The 20834-nt window shown below is 40.9% G+C and overlaps 1 protein-coding gene across 3 annotated transcripts; it reads left to right on the top strand.

Annotated features, from left to right (window-relative positions):
- Window positions 1–8096: 8096 nt before the first annotated feature.
- On the top strand, window positions 8097–19249 carry Smndc1 (survival motor neuron domain containing 1). 3 transcript variants are annotated; one of them, XR_004386825.1, is made up of 6 exons: window positions 8097–8308; window positions 9269–9388; window positions 14361–14503; window positions 15020–15198; window positions 17177–17330; window positions 18014–19249. XR_004386825.1 is itself a non-coding variant. In XM_032892189.1 (6 exons), the coding sequence occupies exons 2-6, from the start codon at window positions 9269–9271 to the stop codon at window positions 18149–18151; spliced, it is 717 nt and encodes a 238-aa protein (XP_032748080.1). In that variant the 5' UTR covers window positions 8105–8308; the 3' UTR covers window positions 18152–19249. The 3 variants fall into 3 exon arrangements, 2 of the variants coding, with proteins under 2 accessions (XP_032748080.1, XP_032748079.1); XM_032892189.1 differs by having other exon boundaries at window positions 8105–8308; window positions 15037–15198; XM_032892188.1 differs by lacking the exon at window positions 8097–8308 and adding an exon at window positions 8389–8782 and having other exon boundaries at window positions 15037–15198.
- Window positions 19250–20834: the final 1585 nt, after the last annotated feature.

Below are 20834 nucleotides of genomic sequence, written 5' to 3'. Positions count from 1 at the left end.
ACATGGCAGTGAGATTACAGCACAGCAGAAGAGTACGTGCTGACTGGGCGTTCAGGATTTTAGAAGCTAGGGGAGTATCAGGGTTTGAAGGACATCTGGTTAAGGTGTGACTCTGAGTAAGCTGGGGGAGGTGCCCTTCTGTATCTTTATGGCCTGTCAGTCTTGGCTGTAGGGCAGGCCCCGCCCTGCCTGGACAGTGTTTAGAAACTTACTCTTTTAATTTTATATTTTAAACCTTAAATCTGTATAATTTTCTTTTCACTCCTAGTGTTCACTGCCTTCCCTGCTGTCTGACCCACCCTTCTGTCCTTGGTTTCTGAGGACCACATACTCATCTGTAATCTCTCACTTTCTGTCTGCACTTACCAAGCAATCCCCCAGAGTGTTCCTCCAGTCTCCTCCTATCATGGCCAACGCATGTGCACATGGACAGGGACACACACACACACACACACACACACACACACACACACGCACATGGACACATGTGAGAGGCCAAGCCCACTCCATCTTAAAAGAAAAAAGAGCCTGAGAACTTGACCTGCAGCTGAACCCAAGCTACACCCAAGTAACCCATGGCTTGTCCTTTGCTCATACCCCAGAGTTATTCCTTACTACTTCCTAGCAACAGTCAATCAAAATTAGTCTGGTTGTTTCAGATGTACTTTCAGACTGTGATTGTTCATGGTCGCAGGGCACCTACCTTTCGGCTTACAGCAGTCATTCAGTGAGATGCTTGCCAGGTTGAAACCCTCTTGATTGCTTGACACTTCCTATAAAACCTTGTTGCACAATAATAGTAGGAGATTTCAACAACCCACTCTCATCAATGGACAGATCATGGAAACAGAAATTAAACAGAGACGTAAACAGACTAAGAGAAGTCATGAGCCAAATGGACTTAACAGATATTTATAGAACGTTCTACCCTAAAGCAAAAGGATATACCTTCTTCTCAGCTCCTCATGGTACTTTCTCCAAAATTGACCATATAATTGGTCAAAAAACAGGCCTCAACAGGTACAGAAAGATAGAAATAATCCCATGCGTGCTATCGGACCACCACGGCCTAAAACTGGTCTTCAATAACAATAAGGGAAGAATGCCCACATATACGTGGAAATTGAACAATGCTCTACTCAATGATAACCTGGTCAAGGAAGAAATAAAGAAAAGAAATTAAAAACTTTTAGAATTTAATGAAAATGAAGGTACAACATACCCAAACTTATGGGACACAATGAAAGCTGTGCTAAGAGGAAAACTCATAGCTAATTTGAGTGCCTGCAGAAAAAACAGGAAAGAGCATATGTCAGCAGCTTGACAGCACACCTAAAAAGCTCTAGAACAAAAAAAAAGCAAATACACCCATGAGGAGTAGAAGACAGGAAATAATCAAACTCAGAGCGGAAATCAACCAAGTAAAAACAAAAAGGACCATAGAAAGAATCAACAGAACCAAAAGTTGGTTCTTTGAGAAAATCAACAAGATAGATAAACCCTTAGCCAGACTAACGAGAGGACACAGAAGTGTGTCCAAATTAACAAAATCAGAAATGAAAAGGAGACATAACTACAGATTCAGAGGAAATTCAAAAAATCATCAGATCTTACTATAAAGCCTATATTCAACAAAACTTGAAAATCTGCAGGAAATGGACAATTTCTAGACAGGTACCAGGTACCGAAGTTAAATCAGGAACAGATAAACCAGTTAAACAACCCCATAACTCCTAAGGAAATAGAAGCAGTCATTAAAGGTCTCACAACCAAAAAGAGCCCAGGTCCAGACGGGTTTAGTGCAGAATTCTATCAGACCTTCATAGAAGACCTCATACTAATATTATCCAAACTATTCCACAAAATTGAAACAGATGGAGCACTACTGAATTCCTTCTATGAAGCCACAATTACTCTTATAGGTAAACAACACAAAGACCCAAGAAAGAGAACTTCAGACCAATTTCCCTTATGAATACTGATTTAAAAATACTCAATAAAATTCTGGCAAACCGAATCCAAGAGCACATCAAAACAATCATCCACCACGATCAAGTAGGCTTCATCCCAGGCATGCAGGGATGGTTTAATATACGGAAAACCATCAACGTGATCCATTATATAAACAAACTGAAAGAACAAAACCACATGATCATTTCATTAGATGCTGAGAAAGCATTTGACAAAATTCAACACCCTTTCATGATAAAAGTCCTGGAAAGAATAGGAATTCAAGGCCCATACCTAAACATAGTAAAAGCCATATACAGCAAACCAGTTGCTAACATTAAACTAAATGGAGAGAAACTTGAAGCAATCCTACTAAAATCAGGGACTAGACAAGGCTGCCCCTCTCTCCCTACTTATTCAATATAGTTCTTGAAGTTCTAGCCAGAGCAATCAGACAACAAAAAGGAGGTCAAGGGGATACAGATCGGAAAAGAAAAGAAGTCAAAATATCACTATTTGCAGATGATATGATAGTATATTTAAGTGATCCCAAAGTTCCACCAGAGAACTACTAAAGCTGATAAACAACTTCAGCAAAGTGGCTGGGTATAAAATTAACTCAAATAAATCAGTAGCCTTCCTCTACACAAAAGAGAAACAAGCCGAGAAAGAAATTAGGGAAACGACACCTTCATAATAGACCCAAATAATATAAAGTACCTCGGTGTGACTTTAACCAAGCAAGTAAAAGATCTGTACAATAAGAACTTCAAGACACTGAAGAAAGAAATTGAAGAAGACCTCAGAAGATGGAAAGATCTCCCATGCTCATGGATTGGCAGGATTAATATAGTAAAAATGGCCATTTTACCAAAAGCGATCTACAGATTCAATGCAATCCCCATCAAAATACCAATCCAATTCTTCAAAGACTTAGACAGAACAATTTGCAAATTCATCTGGAATAACAAAAAAACCAGAATAGCTAAAACTATCCTCAACATAAAAGGACTTCTGGTGGAATCACTATCCCTGAACTCAAGCAGTATTACAGAGCAATAGTGATAAAAAAAACTGCATGGTATTGGTACAGAGACAGACAGATAGACCAGTGGAATAGAATTGAAGACCCAGAAATGAACCCACACACCTATGGGCACTTGATTTTTGACATAGGAGCCAAAATCATCCAATGGAAAAAAAGATAGCATTTTCAGCAAATGGTGCTGGTTCAACTGGAGGTCAACATGTAGAAGAATGCAGATCGATCCATGCTTATCACCCTGTACAAAGCTTAAGGCCAAGTGGATCAAGGACCTCCACATCAAACCAGACACACTCAAACTAATAGAAGAAAAACTAGGGAAGCATCTGGAACACATGGGCACTGGAAAAAATTTCCTGAACAAAATGCCAATGGCTTATGCTCTAAGATCAAGAATCAACAAATGGGATCTCATAAAACTGCAAAACTTCTGTAAGGCAAAGGACACTGTGGTTAGGACAAAACGGCAACCAACGATCTTTACCAATCCTACAACAGATAGAGGCCTTATATCCAAAATATACAAAGAACTCAAGAAGTTAGACTGCAGGGAGACAAATAACCCTATTAAAAAATGGGGTTCAGAGCTAAACAAACAATTCACAGCTGAGGAATCTGAGAAACACCTAAAGAAATGTTCAACATCTTTAGTCATAAGGGAAATGCAAATCAAAACAACCCTGAGATTTCACCTCACACCATGAGAATGGCTAAGATCAAAAACTCAGGTGACAGCAAATGCTGGCGAGGATGTGGAGAAAGAGGAACACTCCTCCATTGTTGGTGGGGTTGCAGACTGGTACAATCAATTGAACTGCCTGAGGATCCAGCTATACCTCTCTTGGGCATATACCCAAAAGGTGCCCCAACATATAAAAAAGACACGTGCTCCACTATGTTCATCGCAGCCTTATTTATAATAGCCAGAAGCTGGAAAGAACCCAGATGCCCTTCAACAGAGGAATGGATACAGAAAATGTGGTACATCTACACAATGGAATATTACTCAGCTATCAAAAACAATGACTTTATGAAATTCGTAGGCAAATGGTTGGAACTGGAAAATATCATCCTGAGTGAGCTAACCCAATCACAGAAAGACATACATGGTATGCACTCATTGATAAGTGGCTATTAGCCCAAATGCTTGAATTACCCTAGATGCCTAGAACAAATGAAACTCAAGACGGATGATCAAATTGTGAATGCTTCACTCCTTCTTTAAAAGGGGAGCAAGAATACCCTTGGCAGGGGAAGAGAGAGGCAAAGATTAAAACAGAGACTGAAGGAACACCCATTCAGAGCCTGCCCCACATGTGGCCCATACATATACAGCCATCCAATTAGACAAGATGGATGAAGCAAAGAAGTGCAGACCGACAGGAGCCGGATGTAGATCGCTCCTGAGAGACACAGCCAGAATACAGCAAATACAGAGGCGAATGCCAGCAGCAAACCACTGAACTGAGAATAGGACCCCCATTGAAGGAATCAGAGAAAGAACTGGAAGAGCTTGAAGGGGCTCGAGACCCCATATGTACAACAATGCCAAGCAACCAGAGCTTCCAGGGACTAAGCCACTACCTAAAGACTATACATGGACTGACCCTGGACTCTGACCTCATAGGTAGCAATGAATATCCTAGTAAGAGCACCAGTGGAAGGAAGCCCTGGGTCCCTAAGACTGAACCCCAGTGAATTAGACTGTTGGGGGGGGCGGCAATGGGGGAGGGTGGGAGGAACACCCATAAGGAAGGGGAGGGGGGGGTGTTTGCCCGGAAACCGGAAAGGAATAACACCAAATGTATATAAGAAATACTCAAGTTAATAAAAAAAAAAAAAAAAAAAAAACCCTTGTTGCACTGAGGACTGGAGGCTGCTTCACCCTTCGGTCCTGCTGTGTCAGGGTCAGTGGTGAGCAAGCTGAGCTTGAATGAGACCCTAGTGCGATTGCACTGGAGTCAGCTTCTTGGTGGTCTTTGGGGGCTCGTGAACAAGGTACAACCCATGCACATATGCATGCATGCACACGTGTATGCACACACATATGCATAAAACCATTCCATCTGGGCTGGAGAGATGGCTCAGCTGTTAAGAGCACTGACTGCTCTTCCACAGGTCCTGAGTTCAAATCCCAGCAACCACATGGTGGCTACAACCACCTGTAATGGGATCTGATGCCCTCTTGTGGTGTGTCTGAAGACAGAGACAGGGTACTTATAAATAAATATAAAAAAAAATTCCATCTATTCTTCCAGGCTATGAATACTATCCCCATATATTCATTTTGAAAAATGTCAAGGGGTTGGGGATTTAGCTCAGTGGTAGAGCGTTTGCCTAGCAAGTGCAAGGCCCTGGGTTCGGTCCCCAGCTCCGGAAAAAAAAAAAAAAAAAGAAAATTGTCAAATATTCAGGAAATTAGAGGTTAGTCCATGAACTGTTATATTATGTTATGTTACATTACTATAACATATATTAATGCTTTCCATTAAATTCACTATTTGTAAGCAGTTTGCTTTTTAAATTTCATGTGAACACTCATACATGTGTATATATATACATATATATATATATCTGTCTATACATGAGTTGTATAGACATTTTACATAATTTTTGTTGAGAGTTTCATGTAGCCTAGGATAACTTTGAACTCACCACATACCTGAGGCTGGCCTAGATTTCCTTATCCTTATAACTTCACCAAGTGTTGGGATTATAGACATGTGCCACCATACCCAGCTATGCCATATAGTATTTTGACCACACCACTTGTAGGTATCCCTAAATGCCTAAGCACTGGCCTTTCCCTGAAGCAACTATAAAATACATTTTAATACATTTTACACCTAATAAAACTAGCAATTTAGCATCATATAATTATCAAATCCTAGCATCATCTAATATTGTTTATGTTCCAATTTCTCTATCTGTGTGGATGTGTGTTGGCTTTGGTGCTAGGACCTTGTAATTGTCAGCAAGCACATTACCTCTGTGTCAATATCACCAGCCTGGCATGTCCACAATTTTTTAATTATCATTATTATTTTGTTTTTTCGAGACAGGGTTTCTGTGTGTCCTGAGTATTCTAGAATTCACTCTATAGACTATAGACTATAGACTAGGTTGGTCGTGAATTCACAGAAATCCAACTACCTCTGCCTCCCGAGTGCTGGGATTAAAGGTGTTTGTCCTGGGGTTGGGGATTTGGCTCAGTTTTAGAGCGCTTACCTAGGAAGCGCAAGGTCCTGGGTTCGGTCCCAGCCCCAGAAAAAAAAAAAAGTGTTTGTCCTACTGCGTGGATTGTCCACAATTTTTATAGCCTTATTTTTTTTTTTTTGGTTCTTTTTTTCTGGAGCTGGGGACCGAACCCAGGGCCTTGTGCTTCCTAGGTAAGCGCTCTACCACTGAGCTAAATCCCCAGCCCTATAGCCTTATTTTTAAAAATTAAGATTGCAATGGCTATTCCTGGTTGTCAACTTAACCAAATCTGGAATGAACTACAATCCTGAATCCAGGATTCACCTCGATCTCTCACCTGGATCGCTCACCTGCAATCCAGATCTCGAGGCTGGGAGAGACAAGTTTCTGACCTGGATCTTGGCATGGAGTTGAGGCATAGTGGCCATGAATCCCAGGAGACTAAGGCAAGGAGATCTCTGAGCTCAAGGTTATCTTAGGACAAGTCCCAGATGCAGACGTGGTGGTACACACATTTAGGCTGGGCCACACCTTGCTGGAGACCTACATAAGGACATTGGAAGAAGGAAGATCTGCTGCTCTTCAGCCGGCACCACCGTGTTCATCTTTTTCTCTTCTAATCGAAACAGTCCTTACTCCTTTTAATAGCGTTATTTCCTATTCTTGCTGTGATAAAACACCATGACCAGAGCAGCTTAACGTTTTTATTTTAGCTTGTGGTTCGGGAGTGAGTCTTTAATGGCAGGGCAGAGGCAGCGGGCCGAGGGCATGAGAGCTGGAGTAATTTGTTGGGAGTTGGAACCAAACTGCAAACACAAAGCGAGAGCTCAAACTACAAGTGGTGTCCAGGGAGTACCTCTAAGCCACTCCAAACAGTATTGGAAAGAAGTCTTCAAATGGCCAGGGTGAAGGTAGGCATTTCTCATTAAAATTACGTTACCCTTTTGAGTATTTAAGTCAAAAGAACACCACACATTCTGGATAGGTGGTTCTTTCCTGACACGGCCATTCAGTGTAACGCTTATATTTCGTTTAAACTGAAAGGCTTGATTATCCTCATAGATGACAAGTTACTTCATGTTGACCGTTACTCGGCCAAGAGGTCTCACCTAAAGTAAGGTCGTTTTACAATTACAGATGCTTAGGCTGATCACTGGGTAAGTGATCGCCAACTTTTCGTGGTAACTGTTTTTCTTTTGTGGGATATGCTTCATACTTGGGACACCTTGACAACCTCCCTTTCTCTGTTTTCTTTCACCACGTGGCTTTTAGCTACCATGGGTGATGCCTACGCACCTGAAATGGTCACTGTTCCCATTCTATGGCTCAATCTATCTTTTTTTTTTTTTAGATTTATTCATTTATTATATATAAGTACACTGTAGCTGTCTTCAGACACACCAGAAGAGGGTATCAGATCTCTTTACAGATGGTTGTGAGCCACCATGTGGTTGCTGGGAATTGAACTCAGGACCTCTGGAGGAGCAGTCGGGTGCTCTTAACCGCTGAGCCATCTCTCCAGCCCCGGCTCAATCTATCTTTATTGGCTATATTTTTTTTCTACACAACAAAACTTTCCTTCTCTTGACTTCAGGGTCTCCCTATGCAGCCTCAGTCTCAGACCTGCCTGTCTCTGCCTCCCCGTGAGACACAAGGAACGCGCCATCTCTCCCAACCCATTCGCAAATCTCCTTCTCATCAGGAACACCCCACAAGAGCGCGCCAGCCACCGTTCCCACTACGAGGCGGAACTGACGTAAGACGAACCTGCCTTCTGCTCCTGGCGCAGCGCAGACACGCCACTTCCTGCCCGTTAGACCACACCCACTCCCCCTTCCGAAGCCGCAATCGCAGTTTGCTCAAGAGGACGGCGGGGGTCACGTGATCGGGGGTGCCATTTCGCGAGAGTTTGTACATCTCGCGAGATCTCGCTCGCCTTGTCTTTTCTTCCTGCCTGAGCCCGGCTTTTCTCCCCTCCCCCCTCGCCGGCGGAGTTTTTTCTTTTCCGACCGAATCTCGTCGTGGTGGAAATTTCCCCTGCTGTAGCTGTCCCTGCCGCCGCTCGGCTCGCTTCCCCGACCCCTGCCCGCTGTCCCATCCCCAGTCCCACCCAAGGTAACGAGCTTCTGAGGGAGGGTCAGGCCTAGTCGGGCCTCAGGGCTGGAGTTGAGGCGGAGGCCTCAGCGGGGCCCGGCTCGGGCAGTGTGGGGAGCCAGCGGCTCTCGCACCCCCAGTGGGTGGCCGAAGCGGCGAACGTGGCCGTCCTGGGGAACCTGTCGGGTGGGGGAGACGCCCGCGCCGTTCCGACGAGGTCCTCTGTGAGGGTGCGGGGCTCGGCGGTTTCCATGGAAGCTGAGGTTTCCTGGTCCGAAATGATGGACGGAATGATGGCGGGCTCTGGGGTGCTGTCTGACTGGGAGGAGGGCTGGCTTGTCTAACCCCTCAGACTGGAAGGCTCGGCCGGGATTCCAGGCTTCCGGTGGGCCGGAATGTTCCGGAGGTGGTCCTCGGAGGACCCGTATGTTTAGTCTGCGTACACTTTACGGGACTGGTCGGTTCCCGAGGACGCCGAGCTGTGTTTGGCAAAAGGCAGGTTGCTAAGATGACCTCTGTGTGAAGAGTTTGCCTCCTGAGGAACTGCGAACACCTTTAGTGGGATGGTAGAGAGGAGTTTGTGTGCTTAACTGAAGACGTTTTGTCTGTGCTAGTTTTCCTGATTTTGACTTTCTCAACTTTTAAGAAGTGTGTCGCAGGCTTTATTGTCCGGCCGTACACTGCCTTCCCATAATAGTTAAAGGAAAAGCAGTTTTTTTTCCTTTTTTTTTTTTTTTTTTTTTTACTAGCATGATTTTGGGGGGGATCTTTTTTTGTGTAGAATGTACCAGACATGTTTGCAGTCTTCAGAATTTATTGCCTTGAAGTCTGTGGATTGGCTAAAGCGGAATAATGTAAAGATGATGGTGACGACCAAAACCACCTCAGTGTTGTAGCAAGAGTGGTTGAATTAGGCGGGTCAGACAAAGATTTTTGTAATTTGGTACTTGACTCGCCTTAATGGGCCTTCATTTTCCTCAGATGTCAGAGGATCTAGCAAAACAGTTGGCCAGCTACAAAGCTCAACTCCAGCAAGTAGAAGCTGCTCTATCGGGAAATGGAGAAAATGAAGATCTGCTGAAACTGAAGAAGGATTTGCAAGTAAGTATAGGTGGACAGTTGTAGTTAATGTTATTTGAAAAGAATATTTGTCTTTTTCAAATTACGCATTCAAAATTCATAGGCACTCAAAGCATCTGTGAGGAAGGTGCTCCCACTTTGTGTGTGTGTGTGTGTGTGTGTGTGTGTGTGTGTGTGAGAGAGAGAGAGAGAGAGAGAGAGAGACAGATACTGAGGCTTCTAAAATTATTTCCTTCATTTGGTGTACGTCAGAATCACCGAAACACTCAGGGTTTTGTAAATCTTGCGTGTGCTTATAGGATTTCATTAGAAGAAACCTTATTACGGAAGGAATATGCTTTTATTTTAAAAGACTTGACAAGGAAACTTAGTTCAAAAGGGTAACACTATTAAGGGAGTAATATACAATCGGACTAAGGTTCTTTTTAATGACACTAAATTATCTGAAAATGAAATGCAGCCTTGTTTTTCAAATCTAATGGGGTATACCTTTTATTAAGAACATGCCATGTGTTAAGAGATGACATTCTGCCTGTAAGAATGTTATATAGGTATTTATTAAGAACACGCCACATGTTAAGAGATAACATTCTGTCTGTAAGAATGTTATATAGGTATTTGGATTTAAGAGTAGGCTTTGTAGTTGTTAAAGTAGTGTGAAAAAGAGATTAACTTTTCATGAAACGTTTAGGAAGAACAAAACATCTAAGGACATGAATTGGGAGTTCAGGACTTTAAATACCCGTTGCTTCTCAGAACACCAGATTAAGAAAAGTACCATATATAATTTATAAGTATTGTATATGAAAACTTTGATCATAAGGATGCTCTTAAAATTCTGAACCTGATACTTCAGAAACGTTCAGGGTGTTTGATGATTTCTTGCTTATTCTGTGTCCCTTCTAAACAGTCACTCCTTATCTTTTTATTAAAGATTTATTCACTTATTTCATGTATGTGGGTACACTGTTGCTGACTTCAGACACATCAGAAGAGGGCATGGGATTCCATTACAGATGGTTGTGAGCCACCACATGGTTGCTGGGAATTGAACTCAGGACATCTGGGAGAACAGTCAGTGCTAATGACCGCTGAGCCATCTCTCCTTATCCTTTTGATGACTGTTAACACCATTCATGTTATTTTGCCAGCTGTGAATGTACACCTTTAGTCCCAGCCCTTGGAAGCAAAGGTAGGCAGAGCTCTTCTTGAGTTCCAGACCATCCAGGGCTGTATAGTAAGGCCCTGTTTCAAAGAGAACCCCACCCCAAACACACACACACACACACACACACACACACACACACACACACACTCTCTCTCTCTCTCTCTCTCTCTCTCTCTCTAATGTAACTTTAATGGGCTTAATACATTTGGGATTCTGAAAGATCTTACCTATAATTTAAAATGAGTTGGACATTTAGACTTACAATAAAGTATATGTGGTGTTTTGTTTTGTTTTGTTTTAATGCAGGATAATTTTACTTTGAAAAATACTGTCCCTTCAGTGTTTAGAAGCCAGGCCTATGGAGTGCATGTGCCATTCATTAGAGGTACTTAGGAAACCATTTCTCCCACTCCCAGATCGACTGTTCTGTAAGCAGAAACCCAGTGTTTGCTGCCTGCCCATTTGATTTGCTCATCTGTACTGAGTGCATGAAGGTGAAGTGACAGACTAACCTGCCTCATCTACCTCTGCGACTTAAAAGTAGTCCTTCGTTTTCTTTGAAGAAACAACATTTGTCTGTACTTCGTGGGCAGTGGAAGGAGAGGTCTCTGTAGAAATGGTAGAGGGAGCCTAGTTTCAAACACTATTACTACCAGGTCTTTCTAAATGTTTCTAGGGTAAATAATTATCTTTGGAGTATGGAGTCAGCTATCTTGATAGGAAGTCTATAATGGAAAGTATGACAGGCAGAAACCCTTAGGTTAGACCCAGTTTTTAATCTAAAAGACTTATCTAGGCCTCAGTTAATAATGATCTGGTGGCTAGAGATACAACCGCTTAGAATATACAGGCCTTATGGTTTAATTCCCAGCACTGAAAAATAAAGTCAAAACAAAACACAAAAAGCAAATCAGGCAGAGGTAGTAGGCAAATCTCCGTGTTTGAGGCCAACCTGGGCTACATAGAGTTCCAGGCCACCCAAGGTGACACTAAGATCTAGTTTCAATTAAAAAGCAAACAAACAAAGCACTAATGACTTTGAAGTCATTTGTTTACAAAAGTATCTTCCTTTCTGTAGCTAGTTAGAATAGCAGTGTGTGGCAGAGCTTGCTTTTCTGATGGTGAGCATGGTCCAGTGCCACAGCCACTGCCACAAGTAGCCACTGGATAATTAAATAGGGCTAGGGTAATTGAGGGGCTAATTTTTAATTTTTTGTTTTAAATAGCTATAATTGATTAAATATTGGATGGTACAGGTTTACAAGCTTAAGTACTAAGAATACCTTAAGTAGTGTCAGTATAGAATAGTTTATCTGACCAGTCTTCATTATTTTTTTCCTCTTACTGTATTATGAAAAGTTTGGTTTTGATTACCAGGTGTGGTTTGAACTTAAAACTATTGGAAGATGGAAATCATTTCTTAAGATAAGGTAAAATTACAGAAAGTATTTGAATGTATGTTTCTGACCTAGTTTGCATTGAGACTAGAGAGTGACTTCTGTTTCCGTGTGGGTCTCACCTCCACCCATCTGCTCACTCCTTTGGGGACATAACTATATCTTGTCCCACTATTTAAATCCCGTCTGATTAGATTGGTTATTCAGCTTGTGGCCTCTGCATTTTTTTTCCCAGGGGGACAGTATCATAATGGCTTCTAATACCTTATGTATATTTTTCCAATAAAGTTTCCATCTTTCATATGGAATGATAAATTCAGGCAACACATTAGTCTTTTGAAGTCCTAATTGCACTTTTTTCGACTTAGAAAAGAAAGTAGATATAGTAAAATCAGGCTAGCCAGTTTGTTAGTTCCCTGGGCAGTCTATAGTAATCACAAAAGTCAATTTATTAGGCTGTATTGCTGAATAAACTGGTTCTAAAGGAGGCAGGGGTCAAGTCACTTGTCTCATATATTACAGTGGCTCTCTGCATCCCCGAAACGCCTTCCTTCAGTAAGCAGAGTGCTTGAGTGCACCCCCTTTGACCTGCTGCTATGTAGATCACAACATCTGATGCTTCCTGGAACTGCCGATAACTGTAACTGCTGCCCATCTGTCAGTGAAGGAGCAGTTTCAGAACTCAGACTTGGGGGAGGAAAAGTAATTAATGGTATGTACTTTCAAGAACCCCCTCATCCATAAAATAGTTTTTCTAATACTTTGCTCCATATACACATGTGAAGACAAAAGTTGAGAAGTTTCTTCATAAATTACTGGGAGGGACATGTAAGGTGACAGAGTTATAGGACAGCAGGAGAAAATGCTCTGGATTTTGTTGTTTACAGAAAGGGCCATCTTTGCACAGGGTTTGGAAGATTGTGCACAGCTTTTCAGGACTCTTTCTTTGAATGTTATGAATGTGGTGGGGAAATATTCTGTCATATAAGAGGTTCTCAACCTGAGACTTCTTACAGTAGAGTGCATATTTGTGCTTTAAATATATGATCCCTGGAAGGGGATGCAAATAGTGATAAAGACTGTGGGCTCTGAGCCAGGCCTGTCAGCTAATATCCCTGGCTCTGAAGGTAGTTAACAGAATTGGTTAAATTACAATTGTTTAATTAAAAAATATTTGAGGGTTACAGTTTCGACAGTGTTGGGGCACTTTCTGGTTTGCACAGGACCCGAGGTTCGGTCTTCAGTGTGCAGAACTAAGCTGTGTGTCACCTCCTGTGACTTAGAGCAGGGGAAAGGTGACTACTTGGCCAAACTCAGAGGGGGTTTTTTGTTTTTTTTTTGTTTTTTTTATTTTCAACTCAAGTCTAGTTTGGTCTGTTTTGATTCACAAAGCTGACCCTTTAAGTATTTAATCTTTTTTCTTTTTTAAAGGTACAAATACTAGTTTTTCAAAAGTAGCCAGGAAGATTTAGAATCCTTAGGAGGGGTAATATTTAACTTTTCTTGGCTACTGAGCCAAACAACCATTACAAAATCTCAGTGCGTGCCCAAAAGAAACTAAATAAGAATTTAATTTTGCTTTATTTGTCCTCAAACATAGATAGAGTATGATGTTTTAAATGCAATATTGTGGTAAACCAGTAGGCAAGTTCTTTAAAAATTAGATAGTGGATTAGTGCAAGAATATAGCAGATGAGTAGTTAAGCACCTGTCTATATTATTTGTCAAGTTCTAAACTATTGAGTCAAAGACACAGAAGCCTGAATTAGAAAATATCTGCCACACAGGGGCATTATCTGCCGTGTGAGTTTTATTTTCTGTAAAACCAAGCTGTGCTACTGTGCCTGATAAATAGGGTTAGGCTATTTTTAAATCTAACCTGATGTTCTCCCTTAAATGGGGTGAAAAATTACCAGTTTATTTATGCTATAGATTATTTTGGCAGAAATGTGTATAAGTAGGGACTCTGCGTGTTAACGAGACTGTTTCCAGTGTTTGAAGTCTTTGTAGAAGAGGTATATTGGCTACACAGTTGAGTGTTTCTGCCAAGAAATGCCTATAAAACTGTAGTTGCATGAAATACACATGGTAGTTGTAAAAGTGACCTTGAATCAAATTTAGTCTTATTTCTCATCTGTAGAGAAATCTGTCAGTCACAAAAGGCATTTTAGAAGTCAGATGTGGCTGAAACTTGCCTACTTTATTTCCAAGAAGTATTTACAGTTAAGTTGAAGATGCCTATCTTCACTATTAGTATATAATGTTCCTTAGCCTCTATATGGGCATAGAAACAGTATTCCCAATATGACTAAGAACTGTACATGTAACGTGCATAACTGTGTTGTGATATAAGACCTATCATTAAAAACCAAAGAATGTAGTTGGTAGTATTAAAGTACAAATGTACAGCTCCTGTTCTCTTTTTTAGGAAGTCATAGAACTGACCAAAGACCTTCTGTCAACTCAGCCTTCGGAAACTCTCACAAGTTCAGACAGCTTTGCTTCTACTCAGCCCACTCATTCATGGAAAGTAGGGGACAAGTGCATGGCCGTCTGGAGTGAAGATGGACAGTAAGTGTAGAGAACCACCCTCTAACTATAACCTGAGTTAATAAGATGCAATGGTAAGACGCTTCTGTTCAGTCTGCACTTTAGTCATCTGTGTAGTGTGGTTCTTGGGTGGTTGCCATTAAGCTGCTTAATTTTAGGTTGAGTGTAAGTTTGAGGAGAAGAGTGGTTGGCTCCTAAAAGAAAAAAAGATGAAAGAATGTTTTCTAAAATGATGCGAATTGTTTTCTCAAAATTAAAAAGTGAATGACTGGTATTCTCATTGCACTCAAGTGCATGCATTGATATGAATCATTTAGGAATTGGCTTTTCTCAGAGATTTAGTACAGTGAGGGGATGTGTAAGACCTTTCTGTTAAATTTTAAATTAGGACTTTTAATACCAGGTGCCTTTTAAACCTCTCATTTTTGTTGAAAGGGCCATTTGATTGCAGAAGTTTATTTTAGAGACATGATAATTGTGTCACTGCAGTATAAGTCTTGTAGGCTGAGTACTAAATCTTTACTCACCTGCTTACAGCCATGATATCTTTACAGGTGTTATGAAGCGGAGATCGAGGAGATCGATGAAGAGAACGGCACCGCTGCAATCACCTTCGCTGTCTATGGCAATGCCGAAGTGACTCCATTGTTGAACCTCAAGCCTGTAGAGGAAGGAAGGAAAGCAAAAGAGGACAGCGGCAACAAACCCATGTCAAAGTAAGTGACTGTTTCCCCAGACTGACAGACTGGCTGTGTGGCACAGGCACAGGCCAGCTCAGACTTCTCATTCTTAGCTTGGTTTTTTGAGTACTACTCCGGTTATAAGCAAGGGTCTCTATATCTGGCTAAAGCAGCTGACTAACTTGAAACTTAGAGTTTCCTCCGTTTGGGTCCTTGAAGTAATCTGCAAAGGTAATGCACGTAGGCTGGCTGCACTGAGCAGAGTTCAGTACTGTTTAACATTGTTGTGAACAACTGCATCAGCGTGTGTGCCCAGCTAAGGTGGAGACTGTACCTTACTGATGCAGTCAGTAAAGAGGATGCTAGTATTAAGAGCATCTGCTGTGTTTTTGTAAGTCAGGTCCTAAGACTAAACAGTGAAGGCCATCTTGAAACTTGTTCCTGCTGAATCTATATTCAGAAAAGAACATATAATTGAGGAAGCCTTCTAGGGCTAAGGATATAGCTTATGTGTGGAGCCTTGCCTGGCAAATATAAATTCTTAGGTCCACAAAAGAGGGAGGGACCGTAATTACCAGAAGAGTTTCCTTAGGAAAATGACATCTGAAGTAATGATGGAAACAAGAGGTAGCAAAGTAAACAGTGAAGGCACTGTGACATTGCTTTAGAGACATATTTGTGCCTGACCCTTCTCTAATTGATGTTGAACAAACTTAACATCTGCCTCATCTGTGAAGTAAAATGTGTAACAGTTCTCGTACTGTTTGCTAAATGTCTCCTCTAAAGAGCACAGAAGCACTTCTGATTTTAGCAGTAACAGTTTTTTGGTAAAAATTTGGGACCATAGGTGGATAGACAGATAACAGGAGACAAAGTTCTGAGTCTGTGTGCTTTGCGTGTGTGCTTGTGTGATTTTTTTTCAAGGCTGAGCTGATAAATGTGTTTCTGATTTTGGAAAAATTTCCAAAATGTAAGTTGGTACATAAATATACTTGAATTTAGAAAAATACCACTTGTTAAAATAACTTATTTAAACACCCTGATTAAGAAAATCACATTTTAAAACCTTGTTTAATCTAATTTCTTGTTTCACTCTTGCTTTCTGTATTAAAAAACAAAACAACCCCACACATTCAGGCTGTAGGTTGGTTATTTGGTGCAGGGAATCAGGATTTGTTCCTTTTAAAAACCTTCCATTTCATCGGTTGCTGTTAGTAAGCAGAGATCATTGGTAGCTTAGGCCCTGGTTATACTTAGAATCCTACTTTTGACAATTCAGTTTCTGCTGTTGGTCTTGAGGATATGGGTAGGCCATTCATTTCTCTGGTCCTGGTTGCTCTCTTCCTCCAGTGTAGATGAAACAGTTTATAGTCATTAAATCACTTCATACAGTTTCTCCAGGTGTTACATACATTACAGCACTATTTTTAGAAATTGGTAAAGGTTTTGCCAGCCATTACAGTGTATGTATACAAAGTTTTTGTTGTCATGGGCAGAGTCATGGTCTTGGCATGCTTAACAAGAATGTTCTACCACTGAACTCTATCTACCTTTTTCTGAAAGAACATGTCTTAATAGTATTCAGTGAATGGCATTGTTTATTTTACATTGATTTATTGTATAGATTCATGTAGACATCAGGACAGCTAAGGAATTGATTCTCCTGCTACCTTGTGGGCCCCGTGGTTAAACTCAGGTTAGCTCATGAGCTTGGACTGAGCTATCTCTCCTCAGTCCTGTTTTTCTTCCTTAAAGATGGGGTCCGGTGTATACTAGACTGGCCTCCAGGTTGGCAAGCCTCCTTTGAACTTCTGATCCTCCTGTTTCTACCTATAAGTATGCTATATACTACACCTAGAGTTTGGCACCTAGAGTTTGGCATTGATTTTTAATGAAAAGTTGTACTCTCATTAATAAAACTAGTTAGTTTGTAAGTTTTGTTTTTTGCACCATTTCAAGGAAGTCATCTTGTAAATCTTAATAATTGACATTTACGTCTGTGTTTTCCACACAGAAAAGAAATGATTGCCCAGCAGCGTGAATATAAAAAGAAAAAAGCTTTGAAAAAAGCACAGAGAATAAAAGAGCTTGAGCAGGAGCGAGAGGACCAGAAGGTGAAATGGCAGCAATTCAACAACAGGGCGTACTCGAAAAACAAGAAAGGCCAGGTTGGTACATCCCTCATCACTTTGTTGGTCTGAAAATGCAGCTGCCGTGAAAATAACTTCAAAATGAAAAAGGAGGTGTAGATTTTCCAGAGGACATTATTTTAACCAATTCTTGATAATATAATTAATCTTTGTCGGTAGTCATTAGGCACTTTTTGCAATAAAGCAGGCTTATGTAAGGAATTGTAAGACTGTTTGGTGCCTTCAGACCTTTCAGGAAATACACTGAGCTCTGCTCTTTAACATATTTCTATTCTGGGTTTCTATTTAAAGGAACGTTTAAGTCCTTAATATGCTTTTTTTGCCTTGAAAATCACTGTAGAGTTCAGATATACAGATGACCTGACGCTCACCCATAGTTTAATTCTTCATTGCTGTCAGGGCAGCCAGGTCAGTGGATGTGGTTGCTGAAGAGTAGTGCTTCCTCCTGTCACTTTGTACCACAGCAGGTCTCACCATAAAATCCCTTACAGCCACAGTTAGCTCACCCTTTAAATGACAAGTAAGCTTTCTATTGGTGGTAATATGTAGTGTGGTATTTTCTACAAGATAATTTTGTAAGCAATGAAACATGGAGTATATGTTAACATTAAAATTTTGTTAGAAAAAATTTTTGTTAGGTTATATGTTACAGAAATTTGTTTTCAGAAACTGATCAGAAATGGTTTTGATTTTGTTCCCAGGTAAAGAGGAGTATTTTTGCTTCGCCAGAAAGTGTAACGGGCAAAGTCGGAGTAGGAACTTGTGGAATTGCTGACAAGCCCATGACACAGTATCAAGATACATCCAAATACAATGTCAGGCATTTGATGCCTCAGTAGTGAGGAACTGTTGGATTTCATCTCCGCAGGGCTTTACATTTACCTTTTTATCCTTATATTTTTCTAAAGGTAAATTATTTGTTAGATGAGTAAGGAAGATACGTTGTTGTCATTGTTTGGCTTTGGTAGGATGAAACTTGAAGACATTTGATAACTGCTACCATGTAACTTTCCATTGCTACTCACCACAGCTTCCTCAGTATGTTGAACAAGGCAACTTTTCTAGCTAAGTGCTGCATAAGTCGGCACGTAGATGACTTAGGAACGTCAGGCCACTTAACTGATGTTGTGTGGACAGTTTGTAAGTCCTAACTTGGGATTTTCAGATGCTTTGCACTTGATATATTCCAACAGTGCAGTGGAAGGAACATCAAGGCAAAACGCCAGCCTGCTGAAGAGAGCTGCTTCCGTTTACAACCTGGCACTGTCCAGACAAGCCCAAGTATAGGTTAATTTATAAACGGCAAAGTTTATTTTGAGGTTTTTTTCCTTGAATTGTTTCCTGGGACTATTAGGTCACCTCTACAATTGACTCACCTTGTATTTTTTGTCATTGAGTTTGAATTTTATATTAAAAAACCAAACAAACCATGTTTAGGATGTGCTCCCCTTCTCTGTTTATTTGGTGTTTTCCTTTGTTGACTTCACTTGTGGTAGTGGTACCCGTTTTGGGATGTGTAATGTTTATATGGGAAGACAAAGCTGATGTACAGCCCTGTATACAGTGTAGATACTATTTTTGTAAAAAGCAAAACAAAACCAAAAAAAAAAACAAAAACAAACCAAGGCTAAATTAATGAACAAGAGTACTGAATGTCTTCACGATTACATTTTCCTGTATTTCTTGTGCATTAATCTGACCATAACTTCCCTGTATATTATGTTCATGTAGCTGAGTTTGTAATTTTTATTAACGAGATCAAGTTGCCAGCATTTGTTGGCATAAGTGAAGCACCACAGCTATCCCAAGTTGAGTTTAAACAAAGCAAAGGTAGGGAAAAAGGGTCTTCCTGTTAATTGGAAGAAGATAATTTTTAGAGTGTGTGTTAATTTCAGTTTTGTATGTTTAACTTTAATAAATAAAGTTTGTAAAATCTCCAGTGTGTTAACAAAGGGGTGCAGTCTGCAGCTCCTGCCGTCTGGTGGAGTAAGCCTTAGACGTGTACACAGAACTCCATTGCTAAGAATGCTGAGTCTGGTAAATGGTTCATAAATCTGTAGGAATTCCTTCATTGGGTATAAGAAATGGAGTCATAAAGGATTAATTAATGGGCATGTATAAGATTATGTGTAAATTTCATTATTTTGTAAATTTTGTCTTGGTAAACTGAAATTTTATAGATAGTGGTGAGGTGAACTTTTCCCTTTAGGGTTTCGTGCTGAATATGTAGGACAAAAAAAAAAAAAGGCATGGGTTGCATAGAAAAGGGGCCACTTGGCTGCTGAGTAAAGTGTTTGCCTAAGGTGCTTACAGCAGTTAGCCCCCCCCTAGCAGAGACTTGCGGGGGTAGAGGGTATTCAATCCCGAGAACTCCTGCAGTCAGTGCTCTTAACCACTGAACCGTCTCTCCAGCCCCCCCCCCCCCCGAGAACTCCTAAATGCAAAGGTCAAAGTGGACTTAACAGTTGTAAGGAGATGCTTAGATGAAAACATAGTGACAAGTGACGTGGTGTGATTGTGCCCCCCCCAATGGTTGATCTGGCCTTGGTATGCTAATGGTATAGCCTTGGTATGCTAATGGTATGCTAGCCTTGGTATATGCTAGAGCAGGACTTTGGTTGATGCTTGCTTACATCGGCAGTTCTGTGGTGACTGAGACCACTCTGCCATAGCCTATGGGCATTCTTTCTGTGTGTTTTCCTTAAGGGCTTTGCCTTAGTAAAGGAATGGAAGTGACCTTATATTTGTTCTGAAAATCAGTATTTCAGTCTTGTGTCAGATCTAGAGGTGTGGCCCTTTGGGATAGCGTAGTGTTAAGCTGTTGGTTTCTTTGGACTAAACTGAAAGGGTTAGAGGAGCAAAGACTCTAGAACCAGGCTGTTCACTGCCTCCTGACTCACCACTTGCTAGTGTGCAACCTCTCAAGAATTGAGCTAGTGTGTTTTAAGAGGGACAGTATCTGACATATGAGTGACTTAAGGGATGTCTGCCATTTACTCTGGAAAGACAGTATCTGGTGTCCTTAAACAGCAGTGTATAATAGCTACTGGATGTCATCACATAATCCCTGAGCTTTAATCTTGACACTTGAACATCTCATGGGAACTGGTGAAATTTATAACAGAAACCAAAGAATTCCTGCCTGGGTCTCACCCCAGACTTACCTAGACCTTGGTGAGCCTGCTAAACATTCAGGTGATTCTGGTATGTAGCTGAAAACTATGCTGTAACTCAGATTTTAAAGTACTGGTAAAGGACTTCCGGCCATCTTGGTGTGGTGTGGTGTGGTGTGAGTGCTCAACTTAGCTCTCCTTAGACATACTTGCTGGGTGACAGACAGGTGACTTTCTCAGGACCTGTGTCAGGAGGTTAGGGTTGGTAATTTATAACCAGACCAGCTAAAAATTTACTCAAAAAGTTTGATTTGGCTTTTTGCCTAGCTCGGATAGTAACAAGTACTAAAATGAAAAGGTATGCTTAAACTAACAAGATTTTATATTTGTTTAAAACTTTTACAGAGGT

The sequence above is a fragment of the Rattus rattus genome, chromosome 2 (assembly GCF_011064425.1).
Source record: "Rattus rattus isolate New Zealand chromosome 2, Rrattus_CSIRO_v1, whole genome shotgun sequence".
NCBI lineage: Eukaryota > Metazoa > Chordata > Mammalia > Rodentia > Muridae > Rattus > Rattus rattus.
This window is presented reverse-complemented; position numbering and strand designations above follow the sequence as displayed.